This window comes from Gymnoscopelus braueri (assembly GCF_963280865.1).
Source record: "Gymnoscopelus braueri genome assembly, chromosome: 12".
Classification (NCBI taxonomy): domain Eukaryota; kingdom Metazoa; phylum Chordata; class Actinopteri; order Myctophiformes; family Myctophidae; genus Gymnoscopelus; species Gymnoscopelus braueri.
In genome coordinates, this window is record NC_137614.1 from 45,777,503 (window position 1) to 45,798,621 (window position 21,119).

Sequence of the window (21,119 nt, forward strand, 5' to 3'; positions counted from 1 at the left end):
CAAAGACATCTAAAGTGACACAGATGCGTTCCAGGTATTAATGGGTTAAGAAAACCAAACCCTTTTACTTTCGGCAGTCTGTCTTTTCAGTAAAGAGGGCAAAAAGAAGGCAAAAAAATCTGGAACTCTTTGCCCACTGATCTACAGTAAAACTAGAGACTGATGGCAATGTCAATCAATACTGGCTGAGAGGACACTTTTATAGTGTTTATAACATCTGGGTAGTGCTGCACGATTAATCGAAAAAAGATCGTGATCTCGATTCAGACACCCCTGCGATCTCGATTTTAAATTATGACGATTATTTTTTCAATAATAATAAAAAAAAAAAGAAAACGTTTTTTTTTTTTTTTTTTTCCTTATATTTTTATATTTACAAGAGAATTGTGTGAGAATCGTGTGAGAATCATGATCTCAATTCTTATGGAGGAAAATCGTGATTCACATTTGAGCAAGAATCGTGCAGCACTACATCTGGGTGTACCTGAGGGGGGGTTGGGTCTGCGGTAGCGGCCTTGGCTGATCTGCTCTGTCAGGGTCGCATGGCAGGCACCATCAAAAGGCATACTGCCATACACCAGGGCATAGAGCAACACTCCTAGAGCCCAGCAGTCCACCTACCACACGCAAACACACAAACAAACAAACACGGTCACATGGCATTTGCAAATGTCGTGGAGATATTTGGCTTGTAAATTAGTGCCACTGCTTTGGCTGGATGTGTGGGAATGAGCCCGACGGACACACACACACCTCTGGGCCGTGGTAGGGCAGTCCCTTTACGATCTCGGGAGAGGCATAGAGCGGACTTCCGCAGTAGGTCTGCAGCAAACTGTCTTTTCGGAAATGGTTGGAAAGGCCAAAGTCAGCCAGCTGCAGAACAAGAGAGAGAGAGGGAGGAAGGGAGGGAGGGAGGGAGAGAGAGGGAGATAAAATTCACGATTTCCATGATTAAACGGAACAGCCTATCAGCTGGCACATTCTGCACTGCAGAAACCAGACTACACGTCTACCGCTGTGAGAGGTCCTTATGATATAATGGCCTAATTAGTCACAACTGACCTATTAACAACAAGCACACCGACACTCACTCACTCACACACTGTAACACACACCCGCTGCAGTGGCGGGCACAAGTGCACGTACATGCACGCACATGACACATGACAAACATAAACAAAAGTACCATAGTGCAGATTCCATTTCAGTGAGTATACACCACAAACCATATGGCAACAAAAAAAAATTAAACCCACAAGAATCCAAAGCAGTTCCTTTTAAAAGGGCCCCAAAAATAGACGGTGTGGTCAGCGTGGGCCATGTCCGTGTGAGTGAGGGGAGAGACTTATTGGGCCATGTCCGTGTGAGTGAAGGGAGACTAAGAAGCACAGGCCAACAAACACTGTCACGTAACGGCACAGCCACTTCAGGCTGCCAGAGCCACAGGCCGTCCACAGGACCGAGGCTGACTCTATCTGAAGTGATTATTAACCCATTAAGACCTGAGGCCGATTCTACAAAATGTCTTCTAAATCCTATTTATTTATTTTTTTTAAACCTATGTTGCTACATTGGTTCTCAAACCTTTTCATGTCATCGGACCCCCATCTCAAAATATTTAGTCCCAGAAGCAAAGATTTGAGTTACAAATGTTCGCTTTAAAAATATATATATTCAAAGATTTGCACACATTTTCACGATTTAAAAAAAAATAGCAGATCTACAAGCTCATAGCGCGGCACTCGGTGCCGCGCCATGAGCTTGTATATCTGCTATTTTTGAATAGCCAAAGAAATCTAAAAATGACACAGCTGCGTTCCCGGTCTTAATGGGTTAACACGCACGCCCGCACGCTATCATTCCCCTGGGTGTTGACAGTACCAGGACACATGACAGCTTTATTTCCACGTAACAGAGAGAGAGGCATGTTCAAGAGCATTGTGATGGTTCCGTGGGGGTACTACCTCGCGGACGGGAGGTTGACATTGTAATATATACAACTCAAGACGACGGCTCATGTGTGTGTCGATGGCGTATTTATTTATGTAAGGTGACTATGATTACTGAAGTAGAACGAGCCGAGTGGAAGGAGTTGAAGAGTTGTGTGGTTCGGCGTGACAGCTTCCCCTTCTTCTCCACACCTAGTATCGTAGCCTAGAATAATAGTGTGTGTGTGCTGTGTGTGTGTGTGTGTGTGTGTGTGTGTGTGTGTGTCTGTGTGGTCTGTCTGTGTGCGTGTGTGCGTGTGTTTGTGTGTCGTGCAGTGTAAATTCTTCCCTGGCACCAGCGCCAGTCAGCCGACCAGAGTTAAGCCCGCATGAGATTCAGCCACTCATTCCATCGCTCTGGATTCTTGGGTGAGACATTCCTCTATAGCCCAGAAGTGCCCGTACACACATGCTGTACACGCATACTGTACATGCGTGCACACATACATGGTACACAAAACACTTTCCCTTAAGCATATAAGTCCTCCGCACTTGGTTGAGAATTACACTGGCTATTGTCAGACAACTAGGATCACCATCCACTGTCTATTGTCTCTGTTGTTTTGCAATGTACAGAATCCTGGAGCGGTGGAATTAGACCCCTGGGTTTATATTCTGATAAGGAATGTTTATAACCCATTGTTTCTGTTTATGATGATGGTGATATCATTGTTAACCACATGAGCCCTAGCGTTCCTATTTTGGGGGACAAACCTTACGCAAACATTGCCAATCTACAAGGATCTGGGCGTTATCTATGTGTTGTTATTGTCTGTTTTATTTTTTTATATGGACCTATTGAGTCTGAAATTAAGTTTATATATAAGTTCACAAAATAAATCTGGCAACTTAATGATTTTGCGAGAGACATAAACAACCAGTTCTATGAAAACAAGCCCAAAAGAAGCGACTAAAGGCCACAAATATATGCATCGGATATTTGAAAATAGCAGATACAGGCTACAGGCTCTAAGCTTGTAAATCTTATATTTAAAAAAAAAAAGTTTAAATTTCTTTTTTTAGAAAATGGGGTGAGTTGGGGGGGGGCAAATACAATTTGGGGTTCCTTGACTTGAAAATGTTTGAGAATCACTGATTTAAACAACATTAAGAAACTAGAAAGTACTGTTCCTGAAGAAACAGTGTGGGATCGCTAAGAATGTTGATGGTATTGGGTATTGATATTGTTAGTAGTGTTAAAGGTTTGAAAGGTTTAAAGTTCTAAAAGTTTGAAAGGTTTGAAAGGTTCTAAAGGTTTGAAAGGTTTGAAAGGTTTGAAAGGTTCTAAAGGTTTGAAAGGTTCTAAAGGTTTGAAAGGTTCTAAAGGTTTAAGAGGTTCCAAAGGTTTGAAAGGTTCGAAAGGTTTGAAAGGTTCGAAAGGTTTGAAAGGTTTGAAAGGTTTGAAAGGTTTGAAAGGTCTGAAAGGTTTGAAAGGTTCTAAATGTTTGAAAGGTTTGAAAGGTTCGAAAGGTTTGAAAGGTTCGAAAGGTTTTAAAGGTCTACGGTTCTAAAGGTTTGTCGGTGTTGAATAGTGTAAAATGTAGTTTTCTAGGGTAAAACTGTGGTTGCTAGGGTCTGATAGCCGGTTGCTAGGTTCTAATAGGTGGTTGCTAGGGTCTAATTGGTGGTTGCTAGGGTCTGATAGCCGGTTGCTAGGTTCTAATAGGTGGTTGCTAGGGTCTAATTGGTGGTTGCTAGGGTAAAAACAGGTGGTTGCTATGGTCTAATATGGTGTTGCTAGGGTCTAATAAGCAGTTGCTAGGCTCCACTGTAGCTAAATAGGATTGCCCCATTGAAATGAATGGGATTTTTTTTTAGCAGTAAAAAGTGAAATATCTCTAAAAGTACAAATTATTTCAAAAATTCAAATGGTAGCCAATATGTCCTAAGTAGGCTGAACGTTATAGAGTTGGAACGGAGTTTCTAGCTAAAAGTATGAATTTCCCCATTGAAATGAATGGGATTTTTTTAGCAGTAAAAAGTGAAATATCTCTAAAAGTACAAATTATTTCAAAAATTCAAATGGTAGCCGACATGTCCTGAGTAGGCCGAACGTTGAAGAGTTGGAACGGAGTTTGTAGCTAAAAGTATGAAGGACTAGTTAGGGGCCAAAAAACTGTCCCAAAAACGGTGAAGATAACAGTAGTGTGATCGCTTTAGCGATCCCACAACAAGCCCAAATAAGCAACTACACTTTAGAAACAAGCCCAAAAAAAAACGCAACCCCCAACTACCAATATTTACAAGCAACTTTACAGAAAAAACAAGCCCTAAATCGCTTATAATAAGTAGACACGGCAACACTGTTCACAATGTGACGCGTAGTGAGCTTGTAGATCTAAGTATATAGAGTTTAAGTGGGATGAGGTTCAGTCTTCTTCTTTTTTTTACCCAGTAGAGGAAAGTTATTTCAAGACAAAACACAACCTCCTCCATGGATATAAAAAAAAATATGAATAAAGGAAAAATACCAGCTGCTATGTGACCTTCAGCTGTTTCACTGCGGCTTTTCAAACCCAATCATTAGTTTTATTTCATTAACATTTCATCCCGCAATCTCTCTGCACTGAATGCCAGGGGGTCATGGTCTGGATTTTAGGTCAGTGTCCCCAAACCAGAACCATCCAAAAATCCTCTCTAAGGCAGTGGTTCTCAACCTGTGGGTCTGGACCCTCTGTTACAAGTGAAAGTCCGGAATTCTAAATTTACTTGAGTAAAAGTACAAAAGTGTTGGTATCAAAATATACTTAACTCTTTCACTGCCAAGAGTATTTTCATAAAGTACTCCCAAACTGCCAGGAATTTGCGTTTTTTTTTATTTTGTAATTTTGTAATTTTTCATTCAAATAAATGATCTGATTGGGGTTTTAAACCCATAATACAGTTCTACCAGTAGAGAGCAACAAATCGACACATTGATGATCTCGCTGGCTCACTCACCCCCTCCCAAACAGGCTCACGTCATATCCGGTCAGAACCGGATGTTGACATTTTCTACAATCGTTGATCGCGCTAAATTACGATGCGATACACGACTACGATGACTGATCGTCACCCAGACCAAAGAGAGTAGACGTGGACCTCTCCGTTCGCTTTTTATACCGTGTGAAAAACCGTGACTTTCCCTATTCTGGCCGAAAATCACCGGAGAAAAACAACGTGACCCGGAAATGAATTTTTTTTTTTACATCCGGCTCCGGGTGAGTCTGATGTAGTCAGGAAACGAAAGTGATCATGAAAAATATACAGAATAGCGCGACCACAGTCAAAAGTAAAAACTCGGGATTTCTCGTGCTGGCACTGAGGGTACTCGGGAAAAACTCGGGATATGTTGGGGCGTGGCACTGAGAGAGTTAAGGTACAAAAGTAAAAGTACTCATTGTGCATAATGTCCCATTTCACAAGTTCAAAATGTATAAAAAATCTTTTGAAAATGGCAGATCTACAAGCTCACAATGCGTCGCATCGCGACGCATTGTGAGATTGTAGATCTGCTATTTTCAAATGGTCGTAATACATATAGGGCTGAAGTGGTTAATGTGTTTTGCGATAATAATCAAAGTCTAAAAAGTAACAAGTAACTAAAGTTATTCTTGTCGTTTCTTCATAAGAAACTTACTTATGGGATATCATCGCCCTCTGGCGATGATATCCCATAAGTAAGTTTCTTACTACGAAACTAAGAAAACTGGGGTTACCTACGTAACCCCTAGTTTTCAAATAATTGTAGTGGAGTAAAAGTACAATATTTGCCTCTGAGATGTAGTGGAGTAGAAGTAAAAGTACAGAAAATTGGAAATACTCCAGTAAAGTAAAAATCACACCCTGTGTGAAGTGGGCGGTGTCTTGCTAGCTAATCACAATACTGAATGGAGTCAACCAATCATGTACAAAAGATAAATACATTTATTGATGGACAAAACCATAACTTGAAAAAAACCAATGTTTGGTTTTTTTCAAGTTATGGTTTCTTATATAGGGCTATGCACATGTGTCATGTGACACTGGCCAATCACAGTCCTGAATAGACTGTGATTGGCCAATCACAGCGCAGGATAATTGTACAAATTTCCTGGGCCCAGATCACAGCGCAGGGAAATGTACATTTTTCCAAATCTCACTTATAGGGGCGGTTTCACCGCCCAAAAATCACACCCTGTGTGAAGTGGGCGGTGTCTTGCTAGCTAATCACAATACTGAATGGAGTCAACCAATCATGTACAAAAAATAAATACATTTATTGAAACACTCTTTATGAAAGTCATATTCCGATGTACAATGGTTTTAGATTAGTTTCGTCATATGTATCACTAGCCAGTCACAGCATGTGTCTTGCTAGCTAATCACAATACTGAATGGAGTCAACCAATCATGTACAAAAGATAAATACATTTATTGAAACACTCTTTATGATGGACGAAACCATAACTTAAAAAAAACAAATTTATGTTTTTTTTTTAAGTTATGGTTTCTTATATAGGGCTATGCACATGTGTCATGTGACACTGGCCAATCACAGTCCTGAATAGATTGTGATTGGCCAATCACGGTGCAGGGTTAGGCGGGTAAATTTTTGGCCAATCACAGCGCAGGATAATTGTACAAATTTCCAAACCTCACTTATAGGGGCGGTTTCACCGCCCAAAAATACCTCAAAATTGTAATTAAGTACAGTACTTAAGTAAATGTACTTAGTTACTTTACACCTGGATTTCGTCATCACCACAGCAACCAATGCAGATATAGGTCAACGCTGTCTGAATACACAAAACCGACCTGATCACTTGCAGGTGAAAAAATGTGTGCAAAAGACAGTCCTAAAGATAAGATCTGAGAAACAATTTGCCTGTATAGTCTGAACAAAGCCTAACTGCCTACTGCCTACATCAAGGGTTCCCAAACGTTTCAGGCCGCGACCCCCCCAAAATAATCATATTTGAACTGGGGACCCCCCACCCGGACAAGCTCTTGGAATTGTAGGCATTACATTTAGTTTGACTCGGTTCCACAGATGAACATTGTGAAAATAGCCGAACTACAAGCTCACTACGCCTCGCAGCGAGGCGTAGTGAGCTTGTAGATCGGCTATTTTCAGATCACAATGTTTTGCCGGCTCTATCTTACGTAATATTTGACAATTTGGCAAACTTTAGAAATGTGCAGATATACCCTGTATACACTTATACTGTATGTTTGTTTGTTTACTGTTGAGTGAGAAAACAATGTTGCACATTAAGCTAATCGTCTGAGGACACCCCCCCCCCAACAAAAAAAATATATTTTGGGGACCCCCCTGGGGGTCCCGACCCACAGGTTGAGAACCACTGGCCTACATAATAACACTTCGCCGCTACCATGACGGCATATACTGTACATTATCCCTGAATTCCACCGAGGCTTATAGATCTACAGTATTTCCTGGTGTGGTATGTGTGCTGTGAAAGGCGATTGTGGTGAGACTCCGGCATGGAATGAACAAGAAGCTGCTGAGAGACGCACGCACGCACGCACGCACGCACGCACGCACGCACGCACGCACGCACACACACACACACACACACACACACACACACACACACACACACACACACACACACACACACACACACACACACACACACACACACACACACACACACACACACACACACACACACACACACACACACTGTTTTCTTTTGACGGACAGACGGAGCATACTTACATTAACCCACCCCCCCCGATTGGCCCAATTGCCTTTTGGATTCCGTGCATTCCCCCCCGCCCGGGCCTTGTATCGTACCCATATAAGGAGTGGAATGCCCAAATAAGGCAAGGAATGACCCCTGGGTTTTGTTATAGGAACTGGGCACAGTGTTTTTTTAATGCCGGTTTCCGAGCGCATGCCTCGACAACACATTAAACTTATTCTGGGGCTAGTATTGAATTCCAGTATAATGTTATGAATGTGAGGTTTGTTTGCATTTTATGTTGGAGCTGTTGCCAGAGGTTACCGGTTACCAGATGCATTGTTATGTTAGCATTATTTTTTCCAGAACACTTCATATCCCTCTTCAAGTCCTATGGAAATGACATGGAGACCCAAGTTCATGCACAAACGCACGCATACACAATCACACACACACTTATACACACATTTACACCAATAGGAACACAATGGAAATAAGCTCTGTGCCCTTTTTTTTACGTTTATCCTTTTGACTAATGTGTGCAATTGGAACGTTTGTGCATTTGATTGTCAATAAAGAAGTCAACCATATCTAAATGTTATGATGTTAATCTTACCTTGACATTTAGTTCTTCATCCAGAAGGACGTTCTCTAGTTTGAGGTCTCGGTGGACAACACCATTCTGAAAGAAAAGAAAAAAATCCACAGAAGACACATCAAGTCCTGCTCGGAATCTCTCTCTCTCTCTTGTTTATTTATTGTACCACTTTACTGTAACAGATACTTTTCTCTTGGCATGAACACGACGGCATGGCATGCAGCATGAACTCAGACTTATGTGTTCGTTAGCTATTCTCATCAAAGGCTTTGGTATCTTTGGAGCGGACAGATTTTTTTTCTTCTCAATTATTCTTTCATAACCATTAACATTCCTATCCGATTTCATGGGCAGAGTCATGTCTAAATATCTAACATAGCAGACAGCACCGAATCGTCATGCATGAGGAAGTGTGTTGTTTTGAGTTCTGATCTGAATCCCCCCCCCCACCCCCCCTAAGTACCAGGGCCCTCTCTCTCACTGGTTCCCTGATGACGCGGTGAAGGAAACGCTGAAGTGCAACGCGGGTCAGATGGGAAGGAATGTCTGTAGTGTCATCCTTAGCTTTATTTAGAAACAGGACAGTAAAGAGAGACAGGAATCCATGGCCCAGGGAGGGGAGGGGTTGTGGGCAGACACACAAAACACAGGTCACACAAGTTGGAATCAACCCGAGACGTTGCCAACGTCCAATGTGTCATGTCCGTGGTATTTTTCAAAAACAGCAGATCTACAAGCTTGCAAGTGTGTCACTTCGTGCCGTGCTGCGAGCTTGAAGATCTGCTGTTTTTGAATAGTCAACATGATATAAATGGATAAAGTGGTTAAAATGATTGATGCTATGTTAACTACTTTTGCTGGGGACCCCCAATAACCCCTGGGGGGTCCCTGAACCACTGTACTATGTGGTCGATGGGGCAGTGCCCGCCCGGTCAGCTACCGGCACGTCATCATGCCATATTTAGTGACGTTGAGTAGTTATCAATGTCAATTCAGTGACCACAACAAACATGTTTTGTATTGTGCCAGGTTATTTTACAGATGCCAGCAATCACAGAAATGTACTTCATGTCGATTTTTTTTTCTTAACCCTGTGAAAACTAGCAGTCGTTATTCTGGCAGTAAACATTCGGCGATAATAGCAGATCTACAAGCTCACAATGCTCTGCAGATCTTTAAGCTTGTGGATCTGTTAGTTTTGGCAAAGATATTTGGTGCAGAGGGGGAAAAAAACGACTCGGTCAATAAAGTATATTTAGGTTCAAGTGGTTAATAAGCACAGTCAGGCAGCAAATCATCAATGTACACATATATTGTGATCATGACCTGATGGGAAGAAGTTCAGGAGATGGGGCTACTGTAAGTTAGTGGATCTCAAAGTGGGGTTAATTTAACTACTATTTCACATGAGAGAAGGAAAAATAACTATTCACATCATAGGTTTCACTCTCTCCACTGTTATCTCCCTCCTACAGTATAGACAAGATTTAATTGGGCCAAATCTTCTCTTATGGGTGTCACTGGCCTGGCATAAAATATTCATTTCAAATGGGGGTCCACATTAAAATGTTTGGAGGACCACTGCTGTAGGTGACTAAGACCACCCAGACATTGTAGTGAATTAATGCAGGGGGAGTCTTCTTCAGTTGCCAGTTTCACATGCTAGCTTCTGAGCTAATGAGCCGGAACAGTCCACTTTCTTTCGCCAATTACACCCTCTCAAGAACTATCAAGTGAAGGAAATGACCCCGGACCTTTAGAAATGCTTTTGTACATGTATGTAAGCCTGTGGTATGCGTGTGTGCAGACAACTGTTCACTCCCCCCCCCCCCTTTCCCCTCCACTCACTCCCCCTAAAGACTGATTTATACGTGGCTACACACCGGTGTCTGCAGCGCACCAAACATATCGGATTCACAAGCCTACACCGTGTCGGCACTGCAGTGTGTTGTGAGCTTGTTAATCCACTATTTATGGTGCGCGACACCGGTGTGCAGCTAAGTATACATCACCCTTAACCCATTCAATCCGGGAAGGCATTTTTTTTTTTTTTTTTTTTTAAAGCAAACACTTTTAACTCAAATCTTTGCTTCTGGGGGATTCTACAAATGTCTTCTCCTAACAGTTTTTTTGTCGGAAAAAACATATGTAGCTATATATATATCAGTGTAGTATATATCACTTTTTCATGTCAAGGACCCCCAAAATTATATGCAATTGGCCGCGGACCCCGAAATATTTTGTTCCAGGAACCCCCAGAAGCAAAGTATTGAGTTAAAGATGTTCGTTTGAAAAAACATATATATTCAAAGATTTGCACAAAAAAAAATTGAGATTTTTCAAAAATAGCAGATCTACAAGTTCATTCAGCGCTATGAGCTTGTTGTAGATCTGCTATTTTTGAATAGCCAAAGTATAACATAATGGATAAAGTGGTTACACAAGATGCGTTCCCGGTTTTAACGGGTTAAGGACAGGAACAAGACAGCCTGGCTTTGAATAATGTTCCTTCTTTTTCCTGAGGCCTAAACACTTCCTCCGTGAGAGTCCAGCATACCTCAGAGGCATCTTTAAATAATTCATTCACGGCCGAAGCTTTCATGTCTATTCTGGAACAAACGTTTGAAGCCAGCTGGGGCACAACACGAGAAAATGCACAGTCCACTTCCCCCTGCCTGGCTGCCGCAAAACCATGCTAGTGGTTTTTAACAGTCATATGATGTCCAGCTGCAATCCGCCCACACATACTGTATTTCATGTGGTACTTTGACGGAATGGAAAATCTGAAACATTTGTGAAATGCCAAAATATGAATGAAAACATGTATTTTGGGGGGGGGGGGGGCATCTGCAACTCATCTGCGTTAACTGAGGGCATCGTGCATACTGTACATGTAGGCTAGTGCTGCAACAATCGATTGTTTTCTTGGCGGTTACTGTATTTATTACTTTTTCAATTAATTAAATAACTGAGAAGCGTGTATTTTTGGATTTTTAAAAATAATATAAAGCCATATTTTATACATTGTCATACAACGGTGTGGCACAGAAAATGCGAATATAGCCAATCTACAAGCTCACAAGCTCGTAGATATAATTATTTTTCATAATCGCTTAGTTTGATTAACTGTTGCAGCCCTAGCTGCTGCATTAATGGGATTTCACTATATTTCACTATACTATGTATTTTCTCGTATGTACAACAACACACAAGTAAAATATTTGATGTTGATTAAATTTAATTTGACAAAATGGACCGTTTGTATTTTCACAGGTTCATTTGGTTATCTCTTGTTTTTTTTTTACAGTCTTCTGAGTTAGATTAACCCATTAATACCTGGAACGCATCTGTGTCACTTTAGATTTCTTTGGCTATTAAAAAATAGCAGATATACAAGCTCATAGCGCGGCACCGAGTGCCGCGCTACGAGCTTGTAGATCTGCTATTTTTGAAAAATCGTGAAAAAATATTTTTTATATTTTTTTTTCAAAAAACTGTTGTGATTTAGAAAACATTTTAGAATAGGCATCAGGTCTTAAAGGATTAACATGAGCACTGTACGGTGCACAATGAAAACAGTGTCAGGAGGACACAAAGTCGACATGTATGTGTCAGTGTCACTGTGTGACTGTTACAAACAGTCAAGCGTTAATTGTTTTGACCCTGAAAGACATCTGAAACACTCCGGTCACGTTTTCCTGCAGCATTACAATCGTTAGGATTTACTGGAATTACACACTAAGTTTGACTGTGTTCAGTCAGTGTTGTTTATAAATCGCATTGTTGGATAAACCGCAGCATGCATACCATTGGCTCCAGTAATCACAGGGCTAATGTTTTCTCAAATACAGCTTCAATAAACAGTGTGTCCGGCCTTGTTTAGTTCATGAATGAATGTACGCTGCAAAATCCTGAGTGTTCGGTTACTGTAGCTCTGAGAGTTGTATAAAGGAAAACCAAATGTAGCGTAACCCATTAAGGTAGTGTTATTTAACCCATTAAGGTAGTGCTATTTAAGGTGCTGTATAAGTGATATATTTTTAGGTTAAAACAAAACGTGTTTTGTTAAAAGGTTAAGGCTCTATATTCTGATTGTAACCATTGCTATATAGCAGGGGTTTTCAACTGATTGTGAACCAGGGACCACCACCTTGACTATAGAATCAACCTGGGGACCACTGTTGTGTTGGGTGAGGATATGAGCTAAGTGCTTTGCTAACACTTGCTACTATGCATGCATCCCATGATACATCCCACTGTTTCTCATCACCAGTGGTCCATGGACTACACAGACATATGCAGTTATACGGCCACATTTCCTAATAATGATCACTCCGTCAGGCAATCCGGTACACTTCCCCTTCTTGAGATTCTAACTCCCTTTTCTGTGGAATTTCTGGACCTCCGACTTCCCAGAAACTTAATGACAACATTGACATGTCCTCATAGGTCACCAGGTCGATAGTATGCACTGTTCCATGGAACAAGAAGAAAAAAACATATCGCAACATGGTCAGGGACCACATGCAATACCTTCAGGGACCACAAGTGGTCCACGGACCACCTGTTGAAAACCCCTGCTATAGAGTGTTTGTTCAGTAACAGGGGTCCCCATGCTCTCTGCAGCTCTTTTAGTGTACAGAAATGTATCAGCTTCAATTTGATAGTGTTACAGTTCCACTTTTGTCTGCTCATTGTTCTGTTCACTTGTTTATCCTGTATCCTGCATGAGCTCTGTCTCTCCTGATTGGATGAAATGTATTTCCTGTTTGCTAAAGAGCAGGAGTGACAGGGAGACAGAGCCCTGTTATTGAGCAGATATACTCTGTAGCAATGATTGCTATATGGGAATATAGAGCTATTTAACAAAACTATATCCAGTGGTGGAAAGTAACTAAGTACATGTACTCAAGTTATGTACAGTTTTGAGGTATTTTTTACTTTACTGGAGTATTTCCAATTTTCAGTACTTTTACTTCTACCCCACTGCATCTCAGAGGCAAATATTGTACTTTCACTCTACTACAATTATTTGAATACTTTAGTTACTAGTTACTTTGCAGATATAAATTATTATTATATTATAAAACATACATGAACCACTTCAGCCCTATTTTATACATAGGCTATTTGAAAATAGACGATCTACAAGCTCACAACGCGACGCGTGGTGAGCTTGTAGATCTGCTATTTTCTTGTAGATCTATTTTCTTGTAGATCTGCTATTTTTATTGGCATATTTTGATGCCAATACTTTTGTACTTTTACTCAAGTAACATTTTGAACACAGGCCTTTTTTTCTTGTAACAGTGTATTTCTACATTGCAGCATTTGAGTACTTTTCCCACCACTGACCATATCACTCGCAGCACCTTTTAACGCTCAGAATGTACGTGCGTAATGTGTTGCGTGTGTGCGTGCCGTGCGTGCACACCTTGTGGCAGTAATGGAGAGCAGAGGTGATCTGTCTGAAGACCTCCCTGGCGTCCGTCTCCGGCAGCCTCCGTCTCTCGTGGACATAGTCGTACAGCTCTCCTCTGCTGGCGTACTCCATCACAATCACTATCTTATCTCGACTCTCAAACACTGCACGGGACACGGGGGGAAAACGTTTAGATTAGCCACGCATTACCAAAGCTTTGCCTGAAGCCGTGTCTTCTACATGTCTCCTAAATCCCAACAGTTTTCTGAAAAACGTATGTTTCTATATCAGTGGTGCTCAATCTTTTTCATGTCAAGGACCCCCAAAATGATATGTATTTGGCCGTGGACCCCCATCAAAATATGTTGTTCCAGGGACCCCGCAGAAGCAAAGATTTGAGTTAAAAATGTTCGCTTTAAAAATATATATATTCAAAGATTTGCACACATTTTCAAAAATAGCAGATATACAAGCTCGTAGCGTGGCACTCGGTGCCGCGCTATGAGCTTGTATATCTGCTATTTTTGAATAGCCAAAGTGTAAAATAATGCTTTTTAGCTCAAATCTAAAAATGACACAGTTCCAGGTCTTAATGGGTTAAAAAGGCATACGTGTGTGTGTGTGTGTGTGTGTGTGTGTGTGTGTGTGTGCGTGTGTGTGTGTGTGTGTGTGTGTGTGTGTGTGTGCGTGTGTGTGTTACTCTGCTTTCTCTGGGTGGATTTCAGTTGGATTGTGAGGCCCAAAAGTCTATTTGGTCAGTAGCGTAATCCTTCACTTTACACAGTACTGTATATCATCAGCCAAAGCAAGTAACTTACAGCGAAGGTCTTTAGTGAGACTCTTGGGGAAACGCTTTTGCACAGAAAATAAACAAACCGTTAAATGATGCATATCGTCGCTGTCGGGTGGAAAACCTCATATGTCCAAAACAGGATTCAAATAAAAAAAATAGCACAAGTAACAGATCTACAAGCTCAAAACGCAGAGCGATTGTGGATCTGCTACTTTCGACGCTTTTGTGTGACGCTGTAGTAAAAACACAAAAAGGTAAGAATATGGAGATGAGAGGTTTCTGCCCAACAGCAACGATATAGATATACGGTAGGCTACTATAGCGCATTTCTCCAAAGCGCTTTACAACGTGCATCACATCCACCCAGTCACACAGGGCACCCAACATGCTCATCGGGAGCAGTTAGGGGTTCAGTGTCTTGCTCAAGGACACTTCGACACAAATCAAACCGGGAACATTCCAATTCCAAAGTGTACGTCTTGTGTGCATGCGTGCGCGTGTGTGCGTGCGTGCATGTGTGAGCGTGTCTCTGATTACACGTCTAAGCTTGTGATACTCACCCTCGTGGAAGCGTATGATGTTGGGGTGCCTGAGGGACGAGGTGATCTCAATCTCTCTCTGGATGTGAACTCTGTCCAGGTCGTCGGTGATTCGCTCCTTACGTATGGACTTGATGGCCACCTACACCAAACACACGTATAAAGACATTAAGTCTCAGTAAGACCGGGAAAAAGTCTGTGTCATTTTAGATTTTAGCAATATTTTAACCACTTTAACCATTATTTTATACCTTGACCTGTTCAAAAATAGCAGATATACAAGCTCATATCACGTCGCTTTGTGCAGCGCTGTGAGCTTGTAGATCTGCAAAAAAAAAATATTGGCACAAATCTTTGAATATATATATTTTTTTAAAGCAAATATTTGTAACTCAAATCTTTGCTTCTGGCGGTTCCTGGAACAAAATATTTTGAGATGGGGATCCGCGGCCAAAAATATATCATTTTGGGGGTCCTTGACATGAAAAGGTTTGAGAACCACTAATAGGATTTAGAAGACATTTGTACAGCATCCTTATTCTGCGGGAAACACAAGCCCCCCCAGGATTTCTTGTAGAAAAAATAGCCAATCTACTGTCTAAGCTCACAATGCAAGTTGTGGGCTTATAGATCGGCTACAAGGCCCCAAAAAAAGCAGTCCAAGTACAGAGCCAACTCAGGTCTAATTTAGTCTAAGGCAAGGGTCTTCAACTGGGGGTCCGGGACCCCTAGGGGGTCCTCAGAGGTACTTCAGGGGGGCCACCAAATCTTTGTGTGATATGATTCTTTTTTTTTTACTTTAACCACTTGAACTTTAGCCAAAAATAGCAGATCTACAAGCTCACAACGCCTCGCTCTGCGAGGCGTTGTGAGCTTGTAGGTCGGCTATTTCCGGCAAAGAGGTTCGGTGTAGAGGGAAAAAAGAGCAGACCAAGTACAGAGTGAAAGGTCAAGTTTAAATGCCTTAAAATACACATTAATAACATGAATACAACATGCGCTGATGATAGTGCTGTCAAACAAGTCTATGAAGCTATCTAGGAAATCTATGAAAAAGTTTAATCTGCAACACAATTTTACAAAATATGTAGGGGGGGTCCCTGCTTCATCTGTCTCTCAGGGTCTTTGGGCTGAAAAACGTTGAAGACCCCTTTGTCTAGAGGGTTTAGAAACACAGGTGCATACGAGAATAGGATTAACCCATTAAGACCTGGAACTGTGTCATTTTTAGATTTGAGCTAAAAAGCATTATTTTACACTTAGGGCTATTCAAAAATAGCAGATATACAAGCTCGTAGCGCGGCACGAGTGCCGCGCTACGAGCTTGTAGATCTGCTATTTTTGAAAAATCGTGAAAATGTGTGCAAATCTTTGAATATATATATATTTTTAAAGCGAACATTTTTAACTCAAATCGTTGCTTCTGGGGGGGTCCCTGGAACAAAATATTTTGAGATGGGGGTCCGCGGCCAAATACATATAATTTTGGGGGTCCTTGACATGAAAAAGATTGAGCACCACTGATATAGAAACATAGGTTTTTCAGAATACTGTTGAGATTTAGGAGACATGTAGAATCGGCTTCAGGTCTCAATGTTAAGTACAGCAATGCAATCAAATGATGTCTGTTTGATTATAAAACGTGAAACAGCATAGTAGTAGGGCTGCCTGCAACTATCTATTATTTCTTATAATCAATCAAATCGATTACGTGTGACTAGTGAGTTGGTCTTTATCCCGTTTCGCAGAGGATTTTGTGCCGGTAATAACGGATTCCCCACCAATTAGTTCCTCAACACACACCAGATCATCCAAGGTTTAGATCCATTTCCCTCATTATTTCACTGGTCGTGCTAAACCCGTTTTGTACGAGAGGAAGCACTGGTCAAATTCACCGCTTATGTAATATTAACATAGAAATAGATGGAGACTATGATGTACAGTACACTGTACAGTAATATGCACACATGCACGCACGTCGCACACAAAGCCAGCATGAATGCACACCCACACACACACACACATACACGCATTGCACGCACGGGCACACACACGCGCACGCACACACGCACACGCCCTGGGGTATTAGAGGTGATTATGTGGGTTTTAGGAGCTGGATTGTGAGAGTGAATCTCTTGTGATCAGAGCTCAGTTCGAGACAGAAGGCCGACAGCTGCACTGTTCACACACTGTTCCTTTAATCTCACACAAATCACAATTTACACCCCCCCCCCCCCCCCCCCCCACCGCAAACACAGACATGTTGGTGTTACTATACATGTGAGGACATCAATATTTTAGGACAACAATTTTATAGGTATAAAGTATAAATCAGGCATAAACTCCAATCTTGACCCCTAAACCTATCCTCTGAATGCCTAATCCTAAACCTAACGACCAAACGGAATCTTTTCCTAATTATAAACCTAAAACCTCTGACTCTAAACATAAATCAGCCATTTCTCTCATGAGGACCAGGAAAACCGTCGCCACAAGGTCTTCTATTTTCCAAATTCTACTATACTTGTGAATGTGGGTATATTATATTTGGCCCTCACAAGTACTAATACCTGTATAATACAGGTACACACACACACACACACACACAGACACACACACACACACCAAAATGAGCCCCGTACACCGTATGGATGACTGTTCACCTACATACCTAGTAAACCTAGTAGTACTCTGTCCTGTCGCCACTGTGCCACAGTGTCTGTGACCAGGTAATCTCTCACGACAGACATTCTACAGCAGAATCTGTCAGCACTCAGCACCGCCGCCCTAAACATGTAGTGTGTTGTTGTTAGTAGGAATAAACACAGAAGCACCCGGGAGGAAGTGGACTAAGAAAGGGGAGGAGCCAACCTGAGTTCCTGTCTCTCTACACAAAAAAAGGAGGTGGTGCCCCCCCCAATGGTGTTCCCAGATCGGTGACCAGGTCACAGTGACCTACTGCAGATAGCGTTATTCACCGTGGCCAGGCCTCGGGGTCGACGCTCTTTAACACAGAACACTGATAAAGTCCCGTGTCGGCCTGTCAGCCCCTGGAGTGTCTCTGAAGGTCGACCGGACCAGGATTCTCAGCTGCTGGAGAGAGATCTTTCTGGACCTCAGAGAGAGACACCATTCACACGCTCTCTGAACCACAATCGTTATGCAACACAGCCTGCGTTGCTGGTGGTGTGGTGTGGTGTGCACTCTCACATGCGTGCGTTCGGTCATTCGGGGTTGTTGGACCACCGTCATTTAATGACGATTACTGTTTTTGTTTGTTTGTTTGTGGAGTCCTTTGGTGGCTGTAAAAAGTCCAAATGCTGGATGAACACTGTCTCCCACAGGCATGCAGTGCACAGAAAGGCAGACGGCGGTGTTGGATTAACCACTAAAACCCCCTAGCGTCCCCTATTCTGGGGGGCGAACATTCAGCGAAAATAGCAGATCTGTCTAGAAGATAGACCCCTGGAAGACGTCCGAGTAACCCCAAAGGCCTTCCCTCTAGTCTAGTACCACCCTCGGGCAATTTTTTTTTTTTATCCCAATAGAGATGTTGTGGAGCTCTAATGCAGTGGTTCTCAAACTTTTTCATGTCAAGGACCCCCAAATTGACACTTATTAGCCCGCGGACCCCCATTTGAAAAGATTTTTTTACGGCTCCAGCAGTGATTCTCAACCATTTTAATTTGAATTAGTGCTACGGACCCCCATTTAATGGTATTTCTATCTCTTGGACCCCAATTTATATTGTAAAATCAATGTTATTTTAATTTTGAGAGTGTACAAATGGAACCAAATGGACTTTGTACACTCTCAGAGTTACAGACCCATAAGGGTTCATTTGGTTCCTAATCTATCATTTAGCTGGGGACCCCCTGGAACTCCCTCAAAGACCCCTGGGCATCCCCGGACCCCACTTTGAGAACAAACGCTCTAATGGATGTCAGTTCAAACCACTTTGGTCAGATTGGGTGCAAAGGAGCAGTACGGCCTCTAGGGGGCCACTAACGAGGTGAAAAGATCCAAATGATGAAAAGCTCTTTGAACTTGCAAGGTTTTGTCACCCACAGTGATGCGACGCCACGGATGCATCTCACACTGCAGGTACTGCAGATACTGGGCCATGCTTTGTAACTATAGGCGAAATGGTGGAAAGAGGAGTGAGAAGGAGAATAAAGGGCGGTAATGGAGAGAACAATGGTAAAGGAGGAGAGATGGTAGGAAGGTGGAATGGGTAAGAGGTAAAGATTGAGCTGTTTTTTTTTGCAATTGGAACGAGCCACCTCAGGGATGATGGGGTACAAAATGTCTGGCATCCCTCCATATTACTCCCTCCGTGTTTTACATTAATGCCCGATCAGCTGAATCCATGAAGACACACTGGACATTGTTAAATGATCTAGTCTGGGTACTAAGAGCCCCCATAAAGGGGCATGTGCATAAAAGGAGGAAGTGTGTGTGTGTGTGTGTGTGTGTGTGTGTGTGTGTGTGTGTGTGTGTGTGTGTGTGTGTGTGTGTGTGTGTGTGTGTGTGTGTGTGTGTGCGTGTGTGAGAGAGAGTGAGTGAGCGAGCGAGCGCAAGTATGCTAAGTATGACCTATGAAATATCCTTCACACGCACAATGTTTCATTGTTCATCCAAATAATGTGCCGTGTGATTCAGCTGAAAAATGCTGAAGTGTAACAGGATGCATCTAGAAAACACATCTAGTTCTCATGGTGACCTTAAGAGTGGGAACACTCATGCTGTAAGGTGGTGCTTAGTCTTCTTGCATACAGAGCATTTCCATTGCTCATGTAAAACAAAAATCTTTAACAGGTTGTCAAATAAATCAATTGTTTAGCCAATCAACATATGGCTAAACAGGGCACACTAAAGACTAAAGACAGCATACAAAAGGAAGTCAAAACTATACAGATGCCAAACAAATTGTGCCTTCGTTTAAACAAAACCAGAAAACCTACCCAAATGTAGGGATATGAAACCCAAACCAAAAAGGATATGAAACCCCAGTCAAAAAGAAACCCAGCTCTTCCCCTTAACCTACTAAAACAAAGCCTGAAAAGTAGACCACATTGACCTCACATCCAGAACTAACATAACAAAATTCAACATACCAAAGTATGTTGAGTAGAACAATTAGGGAAAAGAGAGAAAGATTAAGGGGGAGAAAAAGAAACTGCTGCTGTGTCAGTTGACTGGTTGTATCTCTCTCCTGGCTGTGCTCCCCCACTGTCCTTTTAACCTGATGGCTAACTGGCTGCAGGTGTTCCACTCCAAGACCAAGGTAATTAAAAAGAAGGTACGGTCATCTACGTCATTTTCGTTATCCATCAATTTCAGCCGGGAGATTCCTCGCACAGGGAGGCAAACTGCAGCCGGGATTTCGGTGGAATACATTGGAGTCAATGAGAGACAGGTGGACCAGCTTATGAACAAACACTATTTCTGAACGACTGCAACCTTTGTGAAATACTCAGCCCAGGAAAATAAATGAAGACATATCACACATTGTTTTCTGTTGTGCTGCTTTTCGATGTGTACACTGTATAATATCACTGAGGTATCTAAAGAGCACAAACTACGTTTCTGAACTGGCCAAAGTATCGCAAGACTGTCGATCATTGACAGCCTGACAACCAAATCTCGCAATACGGAACCTTTTCGTCTATAATGACCTGCCTAAAATAGGGATCAATTACTAATCTTTTTTTTTAACTCGATTCAATCGATTTAATAGTTTGATTAACTCTTGCACCTCTACATTCAAGGCTTCAGCCAGCTGCACAAGTACAACAAAAAACAACTAAAGGGTAAATAGATTCCCTCTTTATCGATAGAAAGAAAAGGTGGCTTGCAAAGCCATACCGGAAATACTGACCCTTTCCAGGGAGGGCAGCTGATAATTCTTTACCATGACTCCTATGGCCTGGCTGTCTCTTCAAAGCATTCCCACTGCAAAGCTCATACTGTGTATAGCTGACCAGCTATACCAGCTATACTTAGAGATAAATTAACACTCCAGATTTTTGCTGTGTGCACTCATTATCAACAGACAACATATAGACAGCTTTATCTCTTGTAGCAGGAGGTTTGTGCGTGTGTGTGTG

The 21,119-nt window shown here is 42.0% G+C and overlaps 1 protein-coding gene across 1 annotated transcript in view; it reads right to left on the reverse strand.

Moving 5' to 3' along the window:
* The window catches only part of LOC308097087 (NUAK family SNF1-like kinase 1), a 30,247-nt gene that overhangs the window by 2,768 nt on the left and 6,360 nt on the right, over positions 1–21,119 (reverse strand). The window contains exons 3-7 of the mRNA XM_080444683.1: positions 15,031–15,151; positions 13,690–13,841; positions 8,274–8,339; positions 754–873; positions 485–617 (exon numbers count right to left, since the gene is read on the reverse strand). Coding sequence (XP_080300809.1) covers positions 485–617; positions 754–873; positions 8,274–8,339; positions 13,690–13,841; positions 15,031–15,151 — 592 coding nt within the window. The remainder of the gene's footprint in view (positions 1–484; positions 618–753; positions 874–8,273; positions 8,340–13,689; positions 13,842–15,030; positions 15,152–21,119) is intronic.